At 29.6% G+C, this 26,880-nt stretch overlaps 1 protein-coding gene across 5 annotated transcripts in view; it reads left to right on the top strand.

Moving 5' to 3' along the window:
- Positions 1-26,157, top strand: part of LOC107455730 (uncharacterized) — a 51,364-nt gene extending 25,207 nt beyond the window's left edge. For 4 of the 5 annotated variants that reach the window (XM_016073401.3, XM_016073400.3, XM_071177998.1 and 1 more), the window contains 6 exons: positions 6,956-7,023; positions 14,486-14,667; positions 16,155-16,217; positions 20,220-20,394; positions 21,925-22,100; positions 23,958-26,157. In XM_016073401.3, the coding sequence (XP_015928887.1) occupies positions 6,978-7,023; positions 14,486-14,667; positions 16,155-16,217; positions 20,220-20,394; positions 21,925-22,100; positions 23,958-25,835 (2,520 nt within the window). In that variant the 5' untranslated portion in view covers positions 6,956-6,977 and the 3' untranslated portion in view covers positions 25,836-26,157. Of the gene's footprint in view, positions 1-6,955; positions 7,024-9,621; positions 9,767-14,485; positions 14,668-16,154; positions 16,218-20,219; positions 20,395-21,924; positions 22,101-23,957 lie in introns of those variants that run through there. The other variant, XM_016073399.3, reaches the window with a different exon arrangement.
- The last annotated feature ends 723 nt before the right edge of the window (positions 26,158-26,880 follow it).

Here is a 26,880-nt window from a genome sequence, read left to right as displayed (position 1 = left end):
AAATAATACTCCTACTCTTAAATTTGTTATTAATTTTTGATCATTTAATTATCTTTTTTTTTTTAAATTACACAATTTTGTTAAATATTTTGAACGAGAAATTAATCTTGCTACATAATCAAAACACTAATATTAATTTTAAACTTTTGGATTTAAATATTAATAAAGAAGAAAATATCTGCATTGATAGGAATGATTTTAAATTTTATGCTACTGAACTAATTGCATGGAAATCTAATGTATCTAAAAGCATTTATTTAAATACTATTTTTTCTGAAATAAATAGAACTAAAACAATTTGCAACAATGTTCATTAATTCTAGAAACAAATCGACAAACTCTTTTAATTCTGTATAAATATTAATCTAATAAATGTTTATAATTTCTCTAAAAATCAACAAAATGAAAATTTTATGATCAAAATTTAACCTTTTACTAATTAAAAACTTAGAACTATCCAGTATAATATATTTACCTTGCGCAGTGAGTACAGTAAGGACGCACCATAAAATATATCTCACTATCATCTTTTTACGCTTATATTTTCATATTTTGCAATCTAGTAAACTTGATACGATAATACTATAAATCTCTTCTGAAAGATGACCATAAGTAAAAAGGCATTTGAATTAGCTACTCACTTTATCTATTACATTTTATGTTTCATTTAGTATTTTTTGCTTAATAGGTTCTTTTTTCGTTTCAATTTTTTTGGTGCTCCTCGCACTATATATTTTTCTATTGCTATATTTTTTTCTATATTTTATTATTAATACAATATTAGAAAAAACTCTTTCTGCCGATATAATCGTGTGAGCTGATGACGATATTGTATCTTTTCCTTGTTTAGTTTTCCGCCTTTTTAGTGAATTTTTTTTTTTTAATTTTTAAATATTTTTTAAGATGGTTATTTTATTTATTAATAGTTTTCTTCCCTTTAAAATGTTTCCTCTCTATATATATATTTTCATACTCTGGAAATATTTCTTATTTCCAGAGTATGAAAATATATCTTATTTATTGTAAGTATGTGCGTAAGTGGTATATGAATGGAAGAGGCATGGAGCGCTGTGAACGATGACGGAATGTGAAAATAACAGTACACCAAATAAAGGTTTTTTTAATTTATTGNATTTTTCTTTGTCTCTTTTCTGTCCTTAAAAATATTTTTTAGGTCTACGTTATTGGTCTACTTTCTTATGTCCTGTTGTTATTTTATCAAAAGACAGATGAATAAATATTTTTTGTACAGTATTTAAACTTGATGTATTATGGTAAAGCTTTCTTAGACAGTTTGCATATGTCGAGGGGGTATTGCGTATGTTAGGTATTTCAGTCAAAAAAATTTTCAGTCTTGGCCTTTTTTCCAACTTGCACCCATGCTGTGGCCATAGACGATTGCTTTTTTATGTTGCACACTGCATCTGGATTGCTTTGAATATTTAGTGGCAGCTTAATAATGAATGAGCTGTTCTGCATACGTCCAATAAAGTTGCCGCAATGCCAGACGATGAAACGGCCAACGCGATGCCATTATTTGATCGTATTTCAGCGAGAATTAGCGAAATAATAAATGTTTTGCAAGTTCCACCTGGTGCATCCAAAGAAAAAAATCCACCTTGTCCTGCCGAAACTGAAATCATAATGCGGTCATAAATGTTCCTTTGTTTCTCATTCATTGGTGGAACATTGCGAGTAACAATCGCTGTCATTTCTGTCATATTGTATTGAAGTTCACGATTCATGTCATTGTTTAATAAATCAGATGCACTTCGATTTGGCAAAGGCATACCGAAATGACTGAGTGGCAAGTTAGCAATAATAATGCAAAGATCCTCAATAGCAATCAGTGCTTCATTGTGCATAGCATTGCTGAATGCTATCGTTAGATCGTTGCAACGTGTGCGGTGTTGATACCGTATATCATCAGTCATCGCGTCTTTGTGATTATACCATAACGTTTGTATACGGGCCGGGAAACATGTAGTTAATACTATAGCAAATAGTAGACGAATTTGCTTTGCGGTACAGCTTCAGCAAGCATACATTCCCACTGGTTGTCGTCTTCCAGCAAGCCGAGTGCGAGGCATCCATCTTTATACGATGGATGATGATGATGTCCATCGACTCTACGTATATCTTGAAATGACAATTAACCGGTGACATTAACCAACAACAGTCGAAAATAAAAGCACTCAGTCTGCCTTGGGTTGACTGTAAATACTCTCCCCAAGGCGTTTAATTTGAATAAACCGGGACATGCATCAACCGGTGTGCCTTGCTTGCAGGGTGTCCATTTTTTTGTTTGAGCCCATGTGAAATAGTGTGGTACTTCTGAGTAGAGTAATGTCCATGCAAAGGCACTAAAAGCATCCGCACGATTACACAATTCAAAAAATTCGGTGAGTAGTTTTTGGTGGATTTATAGCTCGATCAATCGCTGTCTTGTTCGTTAAATATACGTTCTGACCGATTTCAAGATGGACGGCTAAATGAATAACAGTTGGATCCCGTTCATGAATTGGTACACCAAAGATACGTCAAACAGCTTCATTGGAGCTGATGCACCGGCCAATTTGGTACAGCGTTATTTCATCGTTGTTATTCACTGGAAGAGCAGTCTCATTGGCATTTTCAACTCGAAATACTGCCATATCACTGCCTTTATTCACATACTTGCAAATATATTTGATACTCTTCTCTTAAGGGCGAGCATAAGTTTTAGAGTTTAATATGACTTGTTGCAACATGCGTGAATATTGTTTCTGATTTATCATGTTTCTATGTCTAGTTTGGATTCAAATACGATTAAATAAAGATATATTTAAAATATACGTTAAATCCGTTCAAAAAATGAAAAAAAATTAGTTATAAACCTATTCTCAGGCCTACTGAATATACATATAACATTTCATGAAAATCGGTCGGGCCGTTTCGGAGGAGTATAAACACTAAAACTGTTACAAGAGATTTATATATATATATATATATATCTTTTATTTTGTATTTTTTACTTCATTTGTTCTATTTTTGTGCTCCTCACGCTATTTTATTGATATATTTTGCTCTGGCTATATTAAGATAATATTTGTTTTCAGGCTTATGAATTTTTTTAAAAATATTTTTTAAAAATTATTTTATTTGTTAATTATTTTTATTAAGATGAATTGTGGGTTAAAGTGTTTAAGTACTTTTTTTAGTTTTAATACTTTTTTCATGATATCCTAATCTTAGTATATTAAATAAAAATACTCTAAATATCATTGAAAAAGCTGAAAGAACTCGGAAGGTTAAGATGAATACGTATAAAATAAGATAAAAGTAGGAAATTGTTCTTTGCAACATGTATGGAAAGTTTTTAAAAATATATTTCTGCGCTTCTCCCTGCATTTTAATGTTGGAAAAGAGAGTGCGAAATCGTGATCTTCTTAAAATGAGTCTGCGATGGTGTTAAAAAACAGGACTTCCTACAAACGAATAAGAGTTAAAAGGGAGAACCAGGTTAGTGTAACAAATGGGTTATTGTCCTCTTTACCTTTTCCTTCCTCTCTCTTCACTCACTGGTTAAATTTAATTTTTTTTTCTCTCATTGCAAACGAGTTATATGAATCTCTTTTTTTATTAATTTCTTTCATTGAATAATTACTTGCACTAGTCTTAAATGTAAATACCCGTAAAAGCTGTAAATGGTTCATATATAACAGAGGTTTCCAACTTACATTAGGCCGGGGGCCGCAATTAAAAACATTAGTCAAATGGCGGGTCTCAAAATTTTATGTAGGACTCTTTTATGTTTGAAGGCACATAAAATATCACTATGAGATTTTTATCAAGTTGTACAAAACAAAAGTGTTGAATTACAAATTAAAATAAGAAGTAGATTTTTAAGATTTTATTTGCATATTAATTTATATTTGCAATATATTTATATATTATTTGCATAGTAGATTTATATTTACATATTAAAAAATTCTGGCTTCAATAACTTTAATTGTGCATCTATGTATTAAACAATTAATGTGCAACACATATCAAATTGTTAAGATATAAAGTATTTAAAACTCATATAGATTGTCCGCAGAAAAAATGACAACGAATATATTTTAGTTCGCTGGCCATAAAAAAGAGGCTTCGTGGGCAGTAACCACTGATACATAGTAAGTAAATAATTTCATTATAGTTACTTCCATGTAAGTTATAGCATAAAAATTATTTGGTAATTTTTTAAAAAATAAATGTTATAGTTCCAATGCAATGATTTCAAGGAAACGAAGTACTATTACTAGTTTGTATGTTTAGTAGCTATTTAGTGTAGCTTATAAAATAATGCATCATCTTTTTTAATATATAACTTAATGTAATACTTTTCATAGGCACCTTTTTTCCGTTAAAAATTCTTTCTTAATATATTTTGGTCTCATAATCCTCAAGTTTGACTGATTCTGACCCACGAGAGAAGTTTTTAATTGTTGTAATGCAAATTACTAACACTTTGTTAAATACAGATGTGAGACACTACTCTTTCGATTCGTGTTAATGAAATCCTCAATAAGGATGACAAAGGATTATTTCAGGTATAAGTATTTATTTCGTCATCTCTGGATTAATTATGAGTAAAAAATAAAATATGAGTATATACATAATCTACATGGCATTAAAGTCCGGCATTAAACTCTCCTGCTCCCTTCCAGTTCATACCTTCGCTCTCCTAGTCCAGCTAATACTCAACTCTTCTACGTTCAAACTAATACTGATCAAAAATATTCTTTCCCATAAGAAAAAGTCCTTCGCTCCACCCTCAATGTAGGGGAACGACACTTCCCATGTCCCTTACCCTCTGACCCTCAGGTCAGGGGTCAATCAAATGCGTGGGAGAGGAATCAGGATCCTGACAACAGAATATTACTCTAAATTGAAGGGGGGGGGGAAATTTATTTTTACATTTTTCCCTTCTTACCTAGTATTTTGATTTAATAAAATAATGTATGAAGGTTAAAAGGCTTGTCTAAATGAAAAATAAATTTTTAAAAAATTACTTATACTATACTCCCGTGGATTTATAAGTATAATTTGTTCACCAGAAGTTGGCACTTTGCTCTACCTCCTCGGTCGAAAAGTTCATTTCAGCGCGGCAGTAAGAGAAGAAACGTCTCCGTGCTTGAAAGGGAGACAACCCTTAATGCGCGCCAAACGCTAACAGCGAATTCTTTCTCAGTCACTTACTTCGCTTTATCATCTGCTAGTATACATTTCGTTACTCAAGTTAATTAAATATATTGCAGCAAAATGTCTCAAAAAATACAAACTATTCACTAAAAAGAGAGAAATATCATCAAATTTAGGAAATATTTAATGTTAAAAAATGCACATTAAGATGGTGCAATAAATATTTTTGTCATGCGATCGCCAAATAGCAACCTTGTTCAGGATTGTTCACATCCTTCTCTCAAAAATAGCGAGATAGTATCGTCGGATACCACGTGATGAAGCCGGAGTCAAGTGCCAACTCCTGGTGAACGAACTATAGTAGACTAGCTGTCTTCATAAGAAATTCATTAGCGGGAGAGAAATAACGCTTACGTCATTAAGTCTTATAATTTCTAAAATTCCGTAAAAAAAAAAAATTGAAATAATATTAATGTGAAATCAAATTATATTATATATATATATATATATATATTTGAACAGGTCCATACGTACGTCTAAGAAAGCGATTAAAATTCAAAAGTAATAATTTCAACAAGGAATCAGCTGAATCAATAGAAAGAGTGAGATTGTTTTAGCAGGTTAAGTTTTGAAATATTGGCTTTAATTCTTGAAAACAGAAGACGGATGCCAGGTTTTAGTATCTAGATAAAATCAGTTTTTAGTTTTGATGGCATGAAAGGCTGAAAACAGATTCGCTTAGATAAGATCGAGCCAATATAAGAACATTCTTTGCTTTTAAACGAGTTACTGAATTCCCCCCCCCAGGTTAAGACGAAAATGNTATATATATATATATTATAGTCTGAATTAATAACAAAACAAGATTATATATATATATATAAATGGGATTATAATAATATACTAAACATAACTATTTGTACTACAGGACCAGACAAAAAAATTACATTGCTATTTGACAATGTAAAAGCTCTTAAAGGTGCTTTTTTTATTGGGTGTCTTTAAAAAGTGCTTAATTTTTCCTTTTTGAAAATGAATTTTTTTTTACCATGTCGATTTTCGCCACATATGCGTAAAGCGTGGTTTTCACGTTGTTCTATTCAATGTTTTCATAATTCATTAAAACACAATGCATTTAGGTGTACCGTACCATCGGTCCGTAGCGTATGAAAGTGCCAATCATTGTACTACTTGTTTAGTGAAATACTTGCGGGTCCGCATGTGCGTCTACTGAATTGGGTTTGGTGAGATTCTTGCTCTCTTATGTGCATCTCTGCTGCATTTTTCAAGATATTCTCAATTTCGACTTCATTTTCCACCCTCTGAAATCGAACTGAAAAATCCCTCGATCTTTTGTGGGTGGCTAATATAATGAAGAAAAAAAGTTCTTTGTCAAAAACTAGTTTTTTGTCATGATTATGTAAAGTCATCTAAAACTATTTTGTTAATGTATATAGTGCTTTAAAATATTTTTAGCTCTTAAGAAGTACTTAAAAGGTTCTTATTTTTTGTTGAAAGATTTGGCTACGCACCCTGATGAATCATACGAACTCATAAGTCCCAAATCTAGTGTATTACCCATTAAATTAGTTCTTTTTAAGCAATATACCCACTATCTATATAACGCCTCATAATTTTAATTTACGGAAATCATTAGATAGTAAGAGTATCTAGTAAGGTATTGTATTAAAATTGTGTATGTTGTCTGACCAACATATGTTGGATGTAAAATTAGCAGTAGTCTTAATCTCATAAATCACTAGTACTAAGCTTAATATATTTATTTCAGAGGATGTTAATGTTTGGGTGACATGGAAGGGCGTTTGTCCTCCAGACAACGCTATAGGAACTGTGCAGGTAAATATTTATTTTCATCCAACTTCTCTCTTTGCTATTCATTTATTTTTCGAGAAAGAAAAAAAAAGCTTTATTGTATTCATTTATTTTAACGAGTCTTGGTACGATCCTTCTCTAGGTCAAATATTTATGTAAAACATGGATGAGCAAAGTATTCTTTAGAGAAAGCGGCTCTCAAGATGGGCCTCAGAATAAACGAGAGCAAAACAAACCTGTACTAAAACAAGCTTCAATAACTCCCATTTAGAAATGGAAGAATATAAATTTGAGGTTGTTGACTTACTTGGGTTCTGTAATCAACAACAACAGGAACAATATACCACAATGGAAATACAAATAAGAATTACTATAGCCAATAAATGTTTCGAATATACATCAAATCTAATGTAATTTATAGAAAAACAAAAGTTTTATTCTATAAATCTCAAGATCAATTTTTACAGATGCTTGTGAAGCCTGTCTTGTACGGATGAGGCTATGTTGGGTACCTTTGAGAGAAAGGTCTTGAGTAGCATTTTTTGAGGAATTCAAAAAAATGGCGTGTGGCTTAGAAGATCAAATCTAGAGCTTTATCACTCATATAATGAACCTGACATCATTAACTTTATTAAACGACAAAGAATAAAAATGGCAGGCCACGTTATCAGAATAGACCAGTAATTATCATGTAAAAAAGAAAAAACTTCAACGTTAACATGTTTTTATATAATAATCATAATCATATGCCATTAAAAGTAAAGCATTCCCGCAAACAGCCCGCTGAAATTTCGATATCAATGGTATGATTGTGGCAATGTGAACAACAGTCTCCTTCTAGTTTTCAGTGTTTCATTTTTGCATTAAAATTAATTAGGTTTCAGAAAAAAAATTATTTTTCATATTTAATCAATATATATATATAGTATAAGCAAAGAAGTTATGGGGTAAAAAACACAGTTTTGAGGTGAAAAGTTTATTTAACTAATAAAAAATACTTTTCTTAATTTTTAAAGGTATTTACTAGTAATAGTTATTTATCATCCATTCTTAATATTATTCTCTACTATTATAATGACTTGGTTTTTATTATTATTCCTAATTTGAGGATTATAACTAAAAGTGAATTTCTTTTATTATATGAAGTAATTTTGTAATATTACATTATTACGTAAAATTTAAGAAAAACTTATTAAAAAGAGCATGTAACATCGAAATGGAAAAATACCTTATAAAACACCCTGTAATTTTGAAATTCCTATGAAACTAAGCTTTCGCCATTTTTTATTACTTGTTAAATTGTAGTTCATTTACGTCGCACTGGATCTGCACAATGGGCTATTGGCGACGGTCTGGAAAACATCGCTGAGGATGATCCGAAGACATGCCATCACAATTTTGATGAAACGAGGACCCATACCGCACACCCTCGTTCCCTACGCAGACTGATCCAAGTGGTCACCCACCCGCTCACAGACTGCAGCCAGTGATGCTTGGCTGCTGGAAACCGTGTCTTAACTATCAGTTCACTGCGGGACTTACTTGTTAAATAAATTTGTTTATATTACTTAATGTACGTTTAGTCAGTTAGTTATTGCCTCGTTTTAATCAGTTTTAATCAAAAATAATTTGAAAAAACCGCTTAACTTGTTTAATATTAATAATTGTCTTTTAAACTGATTTAATATATTTTAAATATATGTATAAATAAAATTAAAATTCTAAAGAACTTAATAATAAACAAAAGATTGAAATCTTTTGCGTTTTATTAAATTCTTTTAATGAAAATTTACTTTAACCAAAATATGTTTTAAAAATTTTAAAAGTGAGTTTCGAAATATTATAAAATAAAGAGAAGACGATTCCTATGAAACAGCAAGTTTTATTTACTTCTAATATGGGTTCTTTAAAATAAAGTAAAAAAAGAAAAAGAAAAGAATAAACAGGTGTAAAAGATGCTTTCTGGATTTAGAAATCTTTCTTCAAGTTATTTTTCGTTCTACTTTGTTTATTTTTCATGACGTGATAACAATTTCGAATTACTTATATGTATGACAAGGTTAAATCGTACGAAAACATATTAAAATTTTAAAGTTTGATATTTTATTTTTGTCGTGAATCCGAATGACACTATTTTAAGAGTTTAGAGGCATTTTCGTGTTCTATTCGTATTCTATTTCGTATCTATCTATGCCAGAATTTACCAAGCGTCCAGCTAAAAATGTCCTTTAAAAAATGTTCTACTTGAAAGTGGTTTTTAATTTTTCCTATTCTCTCGAGTTGTCGCTTTATGCGAATGTTCATTTACACAGACTATCATTTTTTTAACCTATGCAAATGATTGTTTACACAGACGATTATTTTTTAAATCATTTTATTACATTCGACATGTAATTTCGCAAAGACTAATGCAAAAAAAATGTTTCCTTGAATCTTGAATAATTTTTGAGTTCTATTATTATTTTCTAAAATTTCACTTTTTCAAAAAAAGAAAAGAAAGACATTTTCTGACAGGTTTATTATTAGCATTTTACCAGCTGAATTCGCGGTGTGTAATATACAGAATACAAAATTTTATTGAAAAATGACGATGTAGGCATTGATAAGGTACAGAGATTCGAATTTCGTGTCGAATGTTTTAGAAAGTTACCGCTTGGAGGTACGATCGATAGAACCGCCATTTCAATCTTCTCTCGGATGTTGGTATTTTGGTGGGCGAGACGTTATGGCGGCCCCTCTTCTTCAACTAATTCTACACTTAGAAGAAGTAAGCATTCTCTTAATTAAATTAAATATTATATTACCTTCACGTCATACCGCCTTATTGCTCTTGAAAAACCCTTAAGTTACTATCGTTTTTTTCAAGTCTGACATTTTCATTTAGATCTTGAAAATTGATATCATATTAATGCGTGTTCAAGTCCATTATCTTAGCTTTTATTTATTTACAAATTGAGAGTTCTTAAGACTTGAATTTTCCCTCCTGTTAGTTGACTGATATTTCATTGTTTGTAAATTTTAATTTTCACTTGCACTAAAAATAAATAAATAAAAAAAACTAAATAAAGAAATTTAAAAAAAAAATAAAGAAATTTTAAAAAAAAACTTGAATATATAAAAACTTACGGAATGATGAAAATTAAATTTAAAAATGAATATTTGTTTATTGATTGAATTAATCGAATTAAAAAATTAGTTTGTACGCGGAAGGGTTAATTTAATTAGCATGATTTATATTATTATTTCAGATTTTTCGGAATCACAATGTACGATACCTATATAATTATTATTGGTATGTGTGCATGCATATAAATGATATATTTTCAATTTGCTGTTTATTTTCAATTTCGTGTTTATTTTCAATTTCCGTTTTTTAATTTGACAGCAAATTGAATGAAAAGTATCAGAATATTTAGTTTTCATCATTTAAATTATTGAAAAGTTGTAAACACAATAGCAAAAAAAGCCGTATGTGAAACGAAAACTGGTTTAGAAATATGCGTCTTGTAATTAAAATTTAATAAAATCATATGAAATTTAAAGTTACCTAACAGGCTAATTAAAGAGCTAAAAGCTGTTTTTAGAAAACGGCATTTGAAGTTTTTAAATACTTATTTCATCGATCAATGCGATATTTCACAAATAGTCATTTAGCTTATTTTAAAAAAAAAAATTTGATAAGCAGTTTTCATTAGTTATATGTATTGTGAGAAGTGTATTCAATTCTTTTCAATTAAGATGTTACATTTTTATTCTTTTTCAAAGTTTTTCTTTTAATCTATTTCTAAAATATTTTTTTACACATGTTAATAAATTTTTTTTTTAACGTAAAAGCTTGACAAGAAATTAGTACTGACCTTTTGTGAAATTTAAAATAAGTATTCATTGTTAGATCACCTATCATAATTGTGCTTATTGGATACCTGCAAGAGACGTCACGTGTGGGGTAGTAAAACTGATTCAACGCAATAATAAATTAAAGCCGTTAGCACGTAATATACTGCGTTGTCATTAGTTGCAAGTACCCAACTAGGTACCTGTAAGCGACGTCACGAGTGGGTAAACTGTGGCATTTGTTTATGTCACGATTCAGCAGCCAATCAGGTTCGACGCACACGCGTAACGTCGCTTGCAGGCATCTATTTAAATCTGTTTAAAAACTTATTCCAGCATGATAAAAAACCAAAATATAATAGCTGTTACACCGAAGTGAAGCATCACTGGCTACGGTCAATATGCCAAGCACAACCATGCGATTTCAGCTGTTATCTTCTCTAGTACCTAATTAACAGTTTTTCGTCCCGCAGTGGACTAATCGTAAAGACGCGATTCCCAGTACTACACCAAAGTCAAGCATCACTGGCTGCGGTCAGTAAGCGAGTGAGTGACCACTTTGGTCTGCCTGCGTAAGGTCCGAGGGTGCGCGGTATCGGTCCTCGTTAAATTGTTCTATTGTAAAGTGCTCTCAGGTCACCGAACTACCAAAGCAGGGGAGCCATCCCCTTTGCAAAGGATTAAAATGTCTTTGGATCATCGTCGGGGACAGTCGCCCATTGTGCAACTCTAGTGCGACGTAAATAAAGTGCCTACCTATCTAATAGTTTTTCGGAATATTAGTTTTAGTAACCTATTGAACGGAATATATCGCGTAACAAATAATCTTCACGGTTTGACACATGTAGCATTAAACTTTCAATAATTAGTGATTCTAGTTTTTTTTTCTTTTTTTTTCTTCAAAATATAGTGATATTTGATTGATTTATTGAAGCATTTGTGTGTAATATGTCGATAAAATATTTTGAGGTTGAGAAAAAAATCAGAAAAGTGTTTTGTTGATTTTTGTATATGTGCATTTTTTTTATAATACTTTTTTTTTTCAGAACATCGATTTATTCTTTAATTTTTCGAAAATAGACAATTACATTAATATGATCAATTCCGATTATCAAATTTCATTTCATTGTTTTACTTTTTTATCATTGAAAACTTAAAGTACCAGAAACTTTGAAAACTTAAAGCAAAATGAAAACGCATACAGCATACGAAAATACAAAATTTGAGCGAAATCGGTCAAATAGTTTGAATTATAAAATTTCGAAAAAGGTGTATTTTTAAATCTGATAATTTCTTCCGATCTCGTTTGTATTTTGTCATTTAAAATTACTCAGTTTAAAAAAAAAAAATTTAAAATTTGCATGCCATACAATTCAAAAAATGTTCGAACCTTATTTAATAAAACAATAACAAAACAATAATTATTAAAATCTATTTTTTACATTGGGATAAATAAATTTTATTAAAGCTTGTTTTTTTCCCTTCTAATTCGTTTAAAAACTTACCGAGATTAGGACTTCTCGACTGACTGAACTAATCGGAAAACTTTTTCCAGATTGCGGCTACTTTCGANCATTGGGATAAATAAATTTTATTAAAGCGTGTTTTTTTTTTTTCCTTCTAATTCGTTTAAAAACTTACCGAGATTAGGACTTCTCGACTGACTGAACTAATCGGAAAACTTTTTCCAGATTGCGGCTACTTTCGAAGTTCTGATAGCCGAAAATTGGTCGAAAAAATAATGTGTTTATACACAGATAGTGAAGCATGATTTCTTTTAAAAGTATGAATTTATATTCTGACTGCAACCCTGTCGTCCCCGCAGGAAAGTTTCTAAATTAAGCTGGTATTTACATGTACTAAAATTGCTATTTTGATGACTCTAGCTGAACGCCGTAAATATACTAATTAATTTACGTAACCAAACTCAAATAACGCGTTTTTTCTTCTTACTTACTTTCTTTTTCTTCTTCTTTTTTTTTGCAGGAAAAGTTCTGTTTTTAATGCTAAAATGAAATGAGCTAGATGAAATTCTGTTTTTAATGCTATTTTATTTTTACATTTTTTGTCGTATCTCTCGGAAGTTATAATATGAATGGAAAATATTTTGATTTGAACAGTTACATATAGCATTTATATATGCAAAGATATTTTTGGGGAAAAGTAATTTTAATTTTTTTTTTCCTTATTTAATTTGTTAATGTCAACACAGGCAAAACCTGATGTTAAATTAAATTATTTCGAATACACAAAATTGAAACCAATCGGCTGAATAAAATGTTTTTATAATTTTTATAAAGGACTATGTCTTTTAATTTTTTTTCCTGGAAATATTTTACCAATTTATTTAAATTTTAGTTTTTTTTTCTCGATAAACTTCGTTAAAATTAACGAAATATTATTTTTGTTTTATATTTGTATTATTTATTTATTTTTTGAATTACTTTAAATGTCTGGCATAATTTTACTGTTATAGTATGTTTGTTAAAAGTTTCATCTAAATTAACATTTTCTTTTAGGAATAGGATTAAGTTTAAAATGAATCACTACTTACACAGTATTGTGCAAATAAAATTTAATGGAATTTAATGTTATAAATCAAATTATGGAAACAATTGACATATTATGGTGACATATTCTAGTGCGGTTTTTATTTTCTTATTTCGTTTTAAAGTAAAATTGTGTTGGATGACAATATTTTCCTCTTTATAGTTGTGAAGCAGAGGTTTAAAAATTAAGTAAAATTTGAACGTTAATTTGCAATTTTTTTTTTTTTTTTAATNATTTATTTTTTGAATTACTTTAAATGTCTGGCATAATTTTACTGTTATAGTATGTTTGTTAAAAGTTTCATCTAAATTAACATTTTCTTTTAGGAATAGGATTAAGTTTAAAATGAATCACTACTTACACAGTATTGTGCAAATAAAATTTAATGTTATAAATCTAATTATAGAAACAATTAACATATTATGGTTTTATAGAATCGTTTCCATCATTCTTATTCTAGTGCGGTTTTTATTTTCTAATTTCGTTTTAAAATAAAATTGTGTTAGATGACAATATTTTCCTCTTTATAGTTCTGAAGCAAAGGTTTAAAAATTAAGTAAAATTTGAACGTTAATTTGCAAAAAAAAAAAAATTTTTTGTGAGAAAAGCTTTCAGAAAATTTGCAATAACACTTTTTGTTTTTTATCGATCCAGAAAATGTTTGGAAATTAGAATTTTCTTTTTTTGTGAAATAACTATTGATCTTTCTTCACATTTCATTTTTGGCTTAAATTTTCCTGCTATATAAAATATATATAGTGTAGTGTTTCACAATTAATACCTTCAAGTTTTTTTTTTTTAAATTCTTGAAAAATTGCATTTAAAAAAAGTGCATACTTTAGGAGTCGTAAATTGATAATCAACTCTATCAAAATCGAAACATCTAAACCTGTTTGATTGCTGTAGAAAACACGGATGAGTAGAATGAAGATTATTAGAGTCACCACCAAGCAATCCTGCAATCAAACTGGTTTTGATGTTTTTCCTCTTCTCGTCTTCCTTCCTGTTTCTAATTTTTTTACTTTCATTTGTGACAAGATGAGCGGTTATTATTGAACACCATGTATATTTTTAATCCTCTAAAACTTTTTATTATTTGTAGGGAGTAATAACAACAACAGTGGGCGAGGATGGATGAAAAAGTATGTGATAGCATGTCTTGTGTGCGGAGGTTTGTCCATCGCCCATGGCATAGTCTTTGTCATCATTTACCTTCTCCTCCGCTCCTATACTTCATCCCTACAATTCTTCGAGACAATACCCACCTATGTTCCAGGAATTGTGGTAAATATTTACTCACATTTTGATCATTGAATATGAATATAATGTTGGATTCAAGAATTGTGGATGTTGAAACCCAAATTTTTTAAATTACATTTTAAAAAGTAAGTTGTATGGGTGTCCTATTTACACTGTCAGTTTTTTTAAATAAATAATTGCAGAGATTTATGGGGCTAGTAATTATTTTTTCTGCTTTAATACCTGTCTTAATCTTTAACCTAACAATTTCCCAATGGGTGTCGCTGTTAATTTTGTTGTTATTTTTCCTGGCTGTATTTTGACATATAAAAATTTTATTTTCAGATTAATATATGTGATTGTGGTTGATGGGTATTTCAAATATAACATGAAATAATTTTCTTTAATTTAACCGTTAACTGGCAGAGATAACTTTGAAAAAACTTAGGAACTAAAACAGAAACTCGGAAAGAGAAAATGTACGACCTGTCACAAGAGTACATGAACTTTTTCCTGTTAAAATTTTTTAAATATCATCATTCTTGACATTTTATTTACATATCATAATTTATTATGAATTATTTTAAGTTAAAATAATTAAATTGAGAGTATTTTTGGCATACTCTTTAATTTTATGTGGATTTATAAATTAAATAAAAGTGAAATATAAGCATTGCTGAAAGATATTTATAGGAGCTATAATTGTATGTTATATATATTTTTCTTGTCTCTATTTTTTTTCACTCATTGTGATAATACTGCAGTGGTTTTACTACATCTTTTTAAATTTTTTAATGCTTTTGTCTAAGAATTACTAACCAATTTGGTTATATTTGTGGAACTGATTCGGTTTTGTCTAAAATGAAATTAATGAAAAATTTATTTTACTTCTATTTGAATGGATACAGTTCTCTGTAGAAAATTCTGAAATATTTAAAATACAAAATGCTTGTTCATATTTTTTTTTTTTAATTTCTTTGATGATAATCAAACTTTCTCTAATTTCAGACTTTAAAAAAAAATGTGTGTGTGTGCTACTCAGGGTTGGCAGGTTTTTGACATGTGACAGTTTTTGACAGTTTAAACCATGGTTTAAACCGTCACGTCAAAAACCTCACTGTCAAAAATGTCGAAAATGTCAAAAACCTATATTCATATGTGAAATTTAATTAATACATAAAATTTATATATTTTTTANTAAAATTTTATTTTTGTATCCCTTAAGAAACGATAAATCCACATTTTTACCATATTTTTGTGTTGATTTTTAAATATAACTTTTAATTTTTCACAAATTATGTCTAAATTTTCACAAAATAGGTACCTCTCAGAAAAACCTAGACAGACCCCTGCTTCTATTTGAATGGATACAGTTCTCTGTAGAAAATTCTGAAATATTTAAGATACAAAATGCTTGTTCATATTTTTTTTTTAATTTCTTTGATGATAATCAAACTTTCACTAATTTCAGACTTTAAAAAAAAATGTGTGTGTGCTACTTATTTTTTAATTTATGCTTACTTTATTTTTAGTTTATTATAACTGGCCTCATTTTAACATGTTTTATCAAGCGAAGGAATCGATATGCATTTCTGGTAAGTTTTTATTTCATTGATTTTTTTTTAATATTTATAATTGTTTTAAATATTATATTTTTTATGTACATTATAAGTGGCATAGTTAAAATATGTGCATGTTTATCTCCTTCTGATATACCTATTCTTAATTGTGACAAGGGACTTAGTCTTGGTGGAAAAGAACTTTTTTTCTTGTCACTTGAGGCTGTTTTCTCACTCAGGCGATTCAATAATGCCCTGTAATATTGATAGATTTATTTTTTTTAAGATAGTCAATGAACAAAACAGCAAGCACGTCCCAAATAATTGAAGCCATAACCTTTTGAGTTTTTGGATGACTTCAACACTAAACATACCAACACTTAATATATACCTGTTTCTACCATAGTCGATCAAACGACCGGACTTTATGTTTCTTGATTGAATATGGATGTTAGGAAGGAAACAAACTAAAAAAACTTTATTATAATTAAACAAAAAGCTGGGGCAGACAAAGAAGGTGATCGCCAATTTTTATGTATTGCAAACACAAGAAATAAGAATATTTAATTCATTGCTCAGCGCATTTTTTTACATATACAGGGTATTTCCATAGTATATTTTCCGCCAACCTATTTCTTCTAATTATTATTATAATCAATATTATATCTACTAAGAACTTGTGATGTCTTGATTGGTTCGACATTTTTCTGTGTCAAAACTAGCAGTTAGTTAGAAATGAAGTAAATCTATCAAAATAAAATATAAGCTGCTTACCAAAACATATAGTTTTTGTCACTTTTTCTGACACAAAATTGCCATTCTAAAATTTAAGGTACTCTCTTGAAATTTGAATTCACAGTTAGTCTGATTGAACTAACTGCACAACAGTCTTTGGAGAAATGTACAACTAATGTAAACTAGCAATTGTTCTCCCGGTCGTGGTAGAAATAGGTATACGACAAGTATTATTGGAAGAAAAAATAATAATAATAGACTATTACCTGTACATAATTGTTAATAAAAGTCAAATGTGCAAAAACGATAAGATGATAAGCGCTTTTTCGATGCAATCGTTCTTAAACGGTCATTTGACCGGTTATGGTATGTTTAGTGTTAACCAGCTGTTGCCCACTCAGCTGAAGATATTTTTGATTCAGGTTTGTAGTAGTGGATCCATGTTTCAGCCACTGTGACATACCGACACAGATAATCCTTTTTATATAGCTTTAACAGTTCCAAACAATGTTTTGAACTGTCTACTCATTGTTCTTTTTTGTCGGGTGTGTGTAAACGCAACACCCATTTCGAAAACACCTTGTGCAGGCTCTAATTTTCATGTAAAATTGTAAACACTCTAGGTTCTGATGGAACGCTAGATATACGGGGGCACCAAACAACAACCAGATTTAATGTTCTGTAAATTATTTATGTTCTCCTTTTCTAAAGCATTGTTTGCTTTAAAAATATATTTATAGGTTATTTTTAAATAAATATATATTATGAGTTCAAATTTTGTGTGAATTGAGCCTGTGTGTCAATTTAATATAATGTGAATTTGCTGAAGTAAATATTAATATTTTATGCAGGACGTAGTTCTATTTCATCTCAAAATGCAATTAAAGCCAAAAATATATTTTTAGAATGCAATTTTTTTTCTTCAAATTTTAAGTAATTTATTTTAGAAGATTTATCACACAAAAATTAGCTGCATATGAGAAATATGTAATCCTTCTTGGATTCATATTTAGTTTTGATTGGATGATATCTGAACAATTATGCTTAATGTGTTAATTTAAATTGGCTGTAAATTTTTGACTTTTTATATATTTATTAGTAATTGATTAAAAAATATAGAGCTCAATATTAATAAAATTTCAAAGGGTTAAAACTATATGCTAATAATAGCTTGCAGGTTTCAATATTTTTGCATGTTAAGTTTAATAGTTTATTACGCTTCTTCCCTCATAAAGAACCCGTTCTGGGCAAACTGGAATCGCTATTTTTTCTACTTTTAAAATTAAGTGTTTAACTTATTGAATAATGCTAAACAATGATTATTTATATTATTTATTGCATGAAATATAATAAATGAAATATTAAGTTATACTAAGTGCTTTTGAGAACTGAAATTAAAATATACTTACAGAAATAAAAAAGTATTTATTAAATTTTTTTTTTGTTATTTAAACTCATAAATTTGATTTAGAAAAATATGTTTGAATAAATTTGATGCTATGATTTTAAGTGTGATTAGATTATTGCAAGTGAGAATTGATAACAAAATCACGCAAATATATAATAATTTATCTGAACCAAATTTTATTTGCAAATATCTTTTATTCCTACCTAATATTTCTTTACGAATTCCTAATCAATCAAATATTATTTTAAGGTTTATCTTCCTTACTTATTTGTATAAAAAAAAATCGAGAAAAACTTATCTTAAAAAGCTCGTGGAAATTTTCATATTATCCATTATAAGGTGTATTTTTATTACAAATCAGAAGATATTTTAATTTAAAGAAATATTTTATTAAAACTCAATGTTGTAAATTGAATTAATGACTTGAAACAATATTAATAAGCAATATTTTACATAGAGTTGTAAACAGTATTCAAGATTTTAATAAAATTAACATATTTGATAATTTTTAAACAATAACTACCTCTTGTTTAATTGTATAAATTGTCTTGTATTCTAAATGTTAAGTAGTGTTTTGCTGATAGTTTGCAAAATAATTCATTTATGTAAAAATTAAATTCTATAGTTCAGTATTTTTTTAGTTCAAAATTAAATTTTATAATTTCACTAAAATATCAATTTTTTTTAAAAAAAAAATCATTTTTATTGTTTCAAATAAGAAGCAGAAAAAAAACTGTTTAAGCAAAATAACCAATGATTTTAAACTTACATTAAAAAAAAACTCATTTATTTTAAACAAAATAGTTTTATAGTTTTTTTCAACTAAGATATGAAATTTCTAGTTTAACTTTATCACTTACATTAAAGTTATAAAATTAATAGAGAAAACAAATTTAAGAAATTTTGAACTTGTTCCCTGTGCTCATTCATTTTTTCAATTTTATCCAGTTTATATACACCATTGTCTTTGAAAAAAATAATTTTTTCTTAAAAAGTGCTTAACCTTCACTTAACATAAAGTCTACTTTAGACATAACACAACGCATGCCTTTTTATATTACTTTTTTAATGCAACAATGTAGCTCTTCTATTTATAGTTTTTTGAGATATTTTTTCTGGAATAGATATATTTTAAGTTTTGATGTTTCTTTTTGAAATTTAAGAATATATTATTTCCTGAACTATAAACAAGACAAATAATGGTTACATGCTTTAAAAAGGATCTAAAGTTATAAAAACCCTGATTTTGAGTATTTACCCAAGACAGGGGTAAATACCTATTTATAAATACTCTACCCACTGGGTAATTAGCTGACCTACATCTTTAGACCTCAGCACNTCTGTTGTTCTTAAAGTTTCTGAACAATACTGGTAAACAGGGAAGCTAGATAATGGGGCAGGTGTTGAAAATAATAAAAGATCCAGGAAGAAAAGTGAAGCGGATTTTATTCTAAATGGCGCAAATGAGAAATTTTTTTCAAAATGCGAGAAATTCGCAAATTTTGAAATTGGTTTATAAAATGCGCTAATTTCTCGAGGTAATCATTTTTTAATGCGAGGATATAAAAAAATATGCGAGATTCTCGCGTTCTCGCACTGTAGTGAAAACACTGCCTCAGCACCAATCCAAAGGGATGGTAGCCATTTATGTTTTTAGGTTTCATGTTTCGTTCTGTATTTTGTTACAAAATAGCTTATTTCTAATGACTATTTTTTAAATTCAATCTATTAACTTTAAAAGTAATAGCGATATGCAATCAAACCAGTGAAAAAGTTTGTATGATATCTTTCAGTTACTGTTATCTATCAGCAACTAAATTTTGTTCCCCTGCTAAATTTAGGAAATGATTGAATAAGTTGCTGTTTAAGTTGTTCAAAGTTGCTTTGTCTTTTAGATTAAAATGGCTGGTGGCTGCTGCCTTGTTTGTGCCCTTCTTTGTGTTGTCATCACGGTGACAACAACCGTCGTTCACATGAATCGCCTTCAGACGCTGCACGAGTGCGTGTATACTCCTCAATCTAAGACGTGCATGTGTATTTCTGCAGTTGGAGACCACGATAACCAAGAAAGTTAGTTCTATTCTTTTAGAATTTTTATAAGTGTTGAAATTTATAAACTTATTCTTGAATGGACAATTACAACATCTCTGAAAGTTTTATATTTTCAGTCCTATCCTATTGGAAATTTTCTCCTGAATTTCACTATGGTTGGAAATTATTTTTATTCATGTAGTTTAATTTCTCTTTCTGAAATATAGCATTTACAAAGTATGGTTATTATTAATTTATCATCCTATTTTTGCTTATAAAAAATTCTGTTAGTGCTTGTAAAGAAGAATTCCAAAATGTAAATTAATGCATGTAAAATGTTTTACAAACTGAATAAGAAATAATTGGAAAAACCACTGGCAAAGTTGTTATTGCCAAAAAGCAAAATATTGCTTTCACAAATCTAGTCCATTGAAAAATTTCAGTCCATTAGCATCATCCCCGCAGTCTAAATGCTTGTGCTCAAAACTTTATTTGATATAATTTAAATTTGTCACATAAAAGCAGTGAATCATTTAATCTAGACGTTTTTGTTTGACTAAAGCTAAAGAATTAGAAACAAAAACCTTCATGCAAAATAAACATAATTTTTAATGCACTTTTTTATTATTTATGAAATAATAAAATTGACAGAAAAGTTGATATCAACATTCTTTGATTAAATAGAAATTTTTGAGTATAAAATGGGTTGTACCCATGTAATTTTTGTACCTTTTCATTATTTTCACCTGTTGTTTCATAAATATTAATATAGAATATATATGATATACGACCTTAAAAATATTAAAATTTGTATTGATTCAATTTCATAAAACTTAATTAAAAACTAATATTATAAATTGCATACAGCTAAATAATGGTATTAATTCAATAACACTAAAGTTATGCATTTTTATATTACAGACAAGCAAAGGGGGAATAATCTCTTTTTAACAAATATTACTAAAATAAATGTTGTGTGATCATTTGCCTATTAAGTGGAGTAGTAAAATAATATAAAAGCAAAGTGAAAGTATTCATTCTTTTCTTTTTTTGTTTTGTTATTATCTTAGGAAATTTAAGGAATAAAAGTGTATATTTCTAAATTGTTTATTAGAAACATTAATAGTTAAATCCTATCAAGTACTTTGGAATGGATAAATTAATTTTAATTATGAGCTTAAAATATTATTCAACATATTGCTTTAAAAAAAAACATGTTTTAAACAAATAAAAAAATCTATTTTAAACAAATAAAAAAACATTTGTTTTAAACTCTGTTTGAGTATGCAAAGATTTTTTAATCCGTGGAAATTTTGTTTCAAATATTGTTGAATTACCTAATTATGAATTTTGTAATTGAACATTGCATTGTTATTATTAGAAAACATATATCTATGTATACTATTTTTAGTTTTCTCTTTAAATGAGTTTTTTATAAGTATGAGTTTTTTCTTTAAATGAGAATTTAAAATAAAAACTGTATTGTTCAAAATATGATTTTCAGAATTTAGAGTAAAAATTTGTACACTGTTTATATTTTTCTAATTGCCCTTTCCTACCTTGTTACAGCACACCGCTTTGTTTTCAATAGTACGCCAAATTGTGAAGTTGTTCACGGAAGTTTATATTCCTGTTTGCGTGTGCTCTTCAGTTTCTCTGTTTTAGGAATACTTTTGTGCATTTCTTGTTCTATGTTGCTATACCAACTTCTTAACCATGAAAAGAAACGACTCTATTGGGAACAGGTCAGTAAGCTTCTTCTCTCATTCAACACCTCATATCTTATTTTACCCAGTTTATACACTTGGTTTATGTCACTGCATTTTTGTAAATGCAAAAGTATATTTTATGAATTTTTTCAAAATTTATTTCTTATGTACTGTTGAAAAAAACTATTCCTTTAATGTAACCGTTCATTGCCAATTTAGTCAGCTCAATCAAACCCAATTTTAAAAACAGCGATTCTCCATAAACTGCATTAACTTTACTATATCTCTGAAGCAAACCAAAATTGATAGATTTGTTGGATTTATTTATAATGCTCCTTGATCAATTTAAAATTTTCTTTTTAAATAATAAATACTAATTTACACAACTGGTTTCATGGCACTAATATTAACTATATATTGGTAAATGCAAAAGTATAATATATGATTTTTTTTTTTAATTTCCATATTCATTTCTTATGGGCTGTTTAAAAAAATATTCCTTTAATGTAAATGTTCATTGCCAATTTAGTCTGCTCTATCAAATATAATACAAGACCTGTGGAACCCAATTTTAAAAAAACTGCAATTCTCCATAAACCGCGTGGACTTCACTATATCTCAAAAGTGAACCAAAATTGATAAATGTGTTGGATTTATTTATAATGCTCCTTAATCAATTTCAAATTTTCTTTTTAAGTAAAAATAATTGTAACTAAATAATAAAATAATTTCCTACATTATAAAAAAATATTATTTTTCTGCTTATAAATTTTATGCATTAGATAATTTATTAAAAGGTAATTTAATTCTTTGATCCAAAAAACTATACATTATATAGTTTAATAAACTATACATAGATAGTTTCTAATTAAATTCACTTCAAAATTATTAAAAATATTTTATTTAATGCATTAAAATAAAGTTAAATGCTTGTGAAGTGTAAAAGGTTTTCCTTTTATAAATCTTTCTCCACTTCTAAAAAGTACAGCAGTAGGTGACCATTTTTTGTTGAATGTTATAGTTTCAAGCACAACTCAGCAATCCACCTCCATAATATAAGGCTGGAGAAAATATCATCCCTGTATCAATTGACAATGTTCTTTGCAGCTAGTTCTCTCTACATAAATTAATCACTTAAACTTAAAACACATCAAAAATCGTCGAGGGAAAGTGAAAAATAAGTCATTTACTCGTCCCTTAGGACATGTAACTTTCACACATGGGGGGATATCCAAACATCAGATGTATATAAGCAAATTAATAACCATGCTTTAAATACCTACTTAAAAAAATACTCCTCCTTATGTCGTGTATAAGCGATAATCGATAAATATTGCGAAACTTACACATGAAACATAATAGTGGAAAAAGCAGTGCCAAAATATAAAAATTGAAAAAGACTACACTTGTCTTTCACTTAGTTTTATGAGCTGAGAGTGAAATTGAATCCTTACGTAGCCCAGCTTGGTTTTTTAAACATAGTGCTTTCTGCCAAGTTAAACAGTTGCTTACATCTATACATAATGGTAATTGAAAAGCCTAGCGGAGGAGAGACAGGGAAGCAAAAACAGGTAAGGGCTGATGATATGACGTTAATCCTTGCTGAAATGCTTTTGGAGAAAAGAGGTGGTACAATTTTATTTCCAAGCATAGCATTATTACAAATAAAAAATATTCAAATTAAAATTTACAAGCAAAAAGCATTTTTTTTCCAGCTTACACATGAATGAGCTTATATTCGGAAATGTACGATAATTTTATTCATAATTTCTTAAAGCATTATTAACCCGTCTAGCTTCAACAACACTGCCAAGTTCAGTTGACATGAAGTCTAGAAAACTTACTTTGTTTTGGGAACATCTATAAGACTTTAATTATTTTAATTTTTTACAGCTTGAGCTAAGGCGGAGATTTCTTTATCAACGTCACTCTCATCACAGTGTTTGTGGATGTTACGACGAGTTATATCCGTGGCACATTTGGGACATGATTGATTACAGACTTCTGGCATCTCATAATAATATGGCGAGTATAGGCAACGAAGAAGAGCAGTGTTCTCCTACTAACTCTGCCTTCAGGGATCAAGCATCCAGATCGGGAAATCGCCCGTCTGGCTGGAATTGGCTTCCATGGCAAAGGCAAATGACGGAAAGAACTCAAAATGAAATTGAGGATACACCTACTCAAGCTAACTTCATGCAACGATTGATGTCTCGGGAATCTTGGAATCAACATCATACGAGTGCCAGCAATGAGGATGTAGATTCTCTTCCCTGGCGGAGTGAATGCATTCACATTTTCCGCTCCCGGAACACTAGTTGCTTTCCTCCGTCATCTCACTTTGGAATTCGCTCTAGAAATTCACCGTATGGGCGGCCGCAAGTCAGTCATCGGAGAACCAGGTCCAATGATGGAATATTTCATCATTTGCATTTAAATTCCAGTCCGCGTTATGCCCAGCCTTACTCCTTAGTGGACCCATGCAACTTTTCAGGATATGAAGTACCACGTTATATGTGGGGACCACCGCCTCCCTATTCTCAACCACGTTCAGCTGAAAACATAGTGCTCTATGATGAAAATCAGTGCAGAAGATCTGGTATCGAGCAGCTGAGGAGCATATCTCACTGCGACCCAGTTCTCACTGGTTTAGAATTGGAGCAAGTAGGCAATGGATCGATGTCTTCGAAGATGAGTACGCCTTTATCCGAAAGACGTTTTGTGTGCCATAATTTCACTTCAGATGGCATCACTTTAACTATTGGTGGAAATTATACCAACATGTGCTCGCAGAATACTGTACCTAGAGAACATAAGAATGAAGAAACCTGTATAGTTGAAGTACATGTGCCATATTTACTTCAAAAGAAAGATGTATTTTTCAACACATTACCTGCGAGAAACTGTAAGAAAAAAAATATTAATCCATTTAAATCACTTTCAAATATACCATTAGGACTATCTCGAAAAATTAATGTCCAGAAAAGTGAAAAGTCTGACCCAGGTCAACTCTCTGTGATCAAAGCTGCATGTGATCTCCAAGAAAATACTGTATCACTTTACCAAGGTACAAATGTCAACAGTGTGGAAACTTGTATCAATCGCTCTAGCGGATTGAGAAGTTTATCCACCCAACTGTTCTGTGATGAACCCATCTTGAACAATATGACTGTAGACATGGATGCTACACCCAGTTCTGTGAGTTACCAACCCACCCTGGTGGAAGTGCCATCAGATTTAAAGTCCGGTCTTGTGATAGCCACTAGCCCCTCCACCCCCGTGACTGAAAATGTCACACTGACTAACAAAATTTATGCCCAGTCAATGCCTAATTTAAATATGTCCAACTCTTCACTCCCCTGCCATATTCCTAGAGCCCCTTCTAGCGGCAACACATCTACATCTCAAGACTTTGCAGATTTTGAGGATGACAGCTCTCCCATAATTCTGTGCAGCCCGGTATCATCACTGCCACCCTTGCCAGATGACGATGCGACAGACAGTTCCTCTTCATATCCTCCTTGTCTGTTCAGGTGCGACGCTGCATTTTCAAATGAATCGAGTTCAGCCGGTAACAGTGATTCGTCATCGTGTGGCGTCATTGTTATAGGAAATATACCAGAGTCTAAACTGGTCGCACCATCCATCATCATAAGCAAACGTCCTCCGACCGAGTGCCCGATCAGCTGCAACATCCGCCATCTTCATCGCTATCACCCGGATGGTGGTGATCAAAAATTTGTAGTTACTATTAAAAGTGTCAATGTGTGATAAGATATTTCAAGAAAAGGTAATGTGGCTTAGAGACATTGTATGGGACCACTGTTTTTTGAGCTGCAATTCATGCCTCCCATATTGGGTGGTTTCTTTTGCAATTCTTGAATATATTTTTCTAGCAAAAGAGCTGTAGTTTGAAAATAATTTTCTGACTAGTGACACTATTTGGCTACTCAGTTTTTTTTTTTTTTCAAAGTTTATTACTACTGCATTAGTTTCCTTGTTTTGTTGAATTTCAAACTTTTATTTGTTTTTGTAGATAGATGTTTTTTTTCCCCTTGAAATGAGATAATAAATTAATTTTTTAATGATGCAATTGCTTGTGATCCTTGCAATATCATTTATTTCAAATTACTAGTTATAAATGTCAAAACTTAAATGATGATCACAGATTAACAGTAGTAGTGGCTCAACTACCGTAATTGGCACCTGCACTGTCATACTCATAATGAAAGGAAGCTTTTTAACTAGTGTCTAGAGTCAAAATTCTTTTGCAATTTTCTGAAATTTCAAGAAGCAATCTTAAAGGTTTAAAAGACTCTTATTATTAGTTTATTCTGCAGGTACTAACCCATTTAATGAACATACTTAAATTCTACTTATACGGTTCTATTCTATAATTCTATTTTAACGGTTGCAAATCAAAATTACGTACAGTTAGAAAAAATTTGTCACTATTTTCAAATTAAAATTCTTAAACTTGCAATGTTTGTGCATTCTTAAGATTAAACAGAAAATCATTTTATTGCAACATTTGAAAAATAAACATTATTTTAAAATTGTTTTTGTTACATATTTATAAAAATCTTTAACAAAAAAAATTAGGGGATCTTCAATCTAAAGCTTTGTAGCGATTTGCATACAAAATACTAATACCACGAACCAAAACATTCTAGTCAAAGGCATTAGGAGAAATGTGGTGTGCTAACCTTGTAAACTCTGTGATTCACAAAAAGACTTAGTTTTAAACTTTTTTTTTTCGAGATTTTTACCCCTTCCATTAGCATTTTAACACTAAACATACCATTACCTGTCAAAT

The sequence above is a fragment of the Parasteatoda tepidariorum genome, chromosome 2 (assembly GCF_043381705.1).
Source record: "Parasteatoda tepidariorum isolate YZ-2023 chromosome 2, CAS_Ptep_4.0, whole genome shotgun sequence".
NCBI lineage: Eukaryota > Metazoa > Arthropoda > Arachnida > Araneae > Theridiidae > Parasteatoda > Parasteatoda tepidariorum.
Note: the sequence above shows the minus strand (reverse complement) of the source record. Positions and strands in the feature narration are given on the sequence as shown.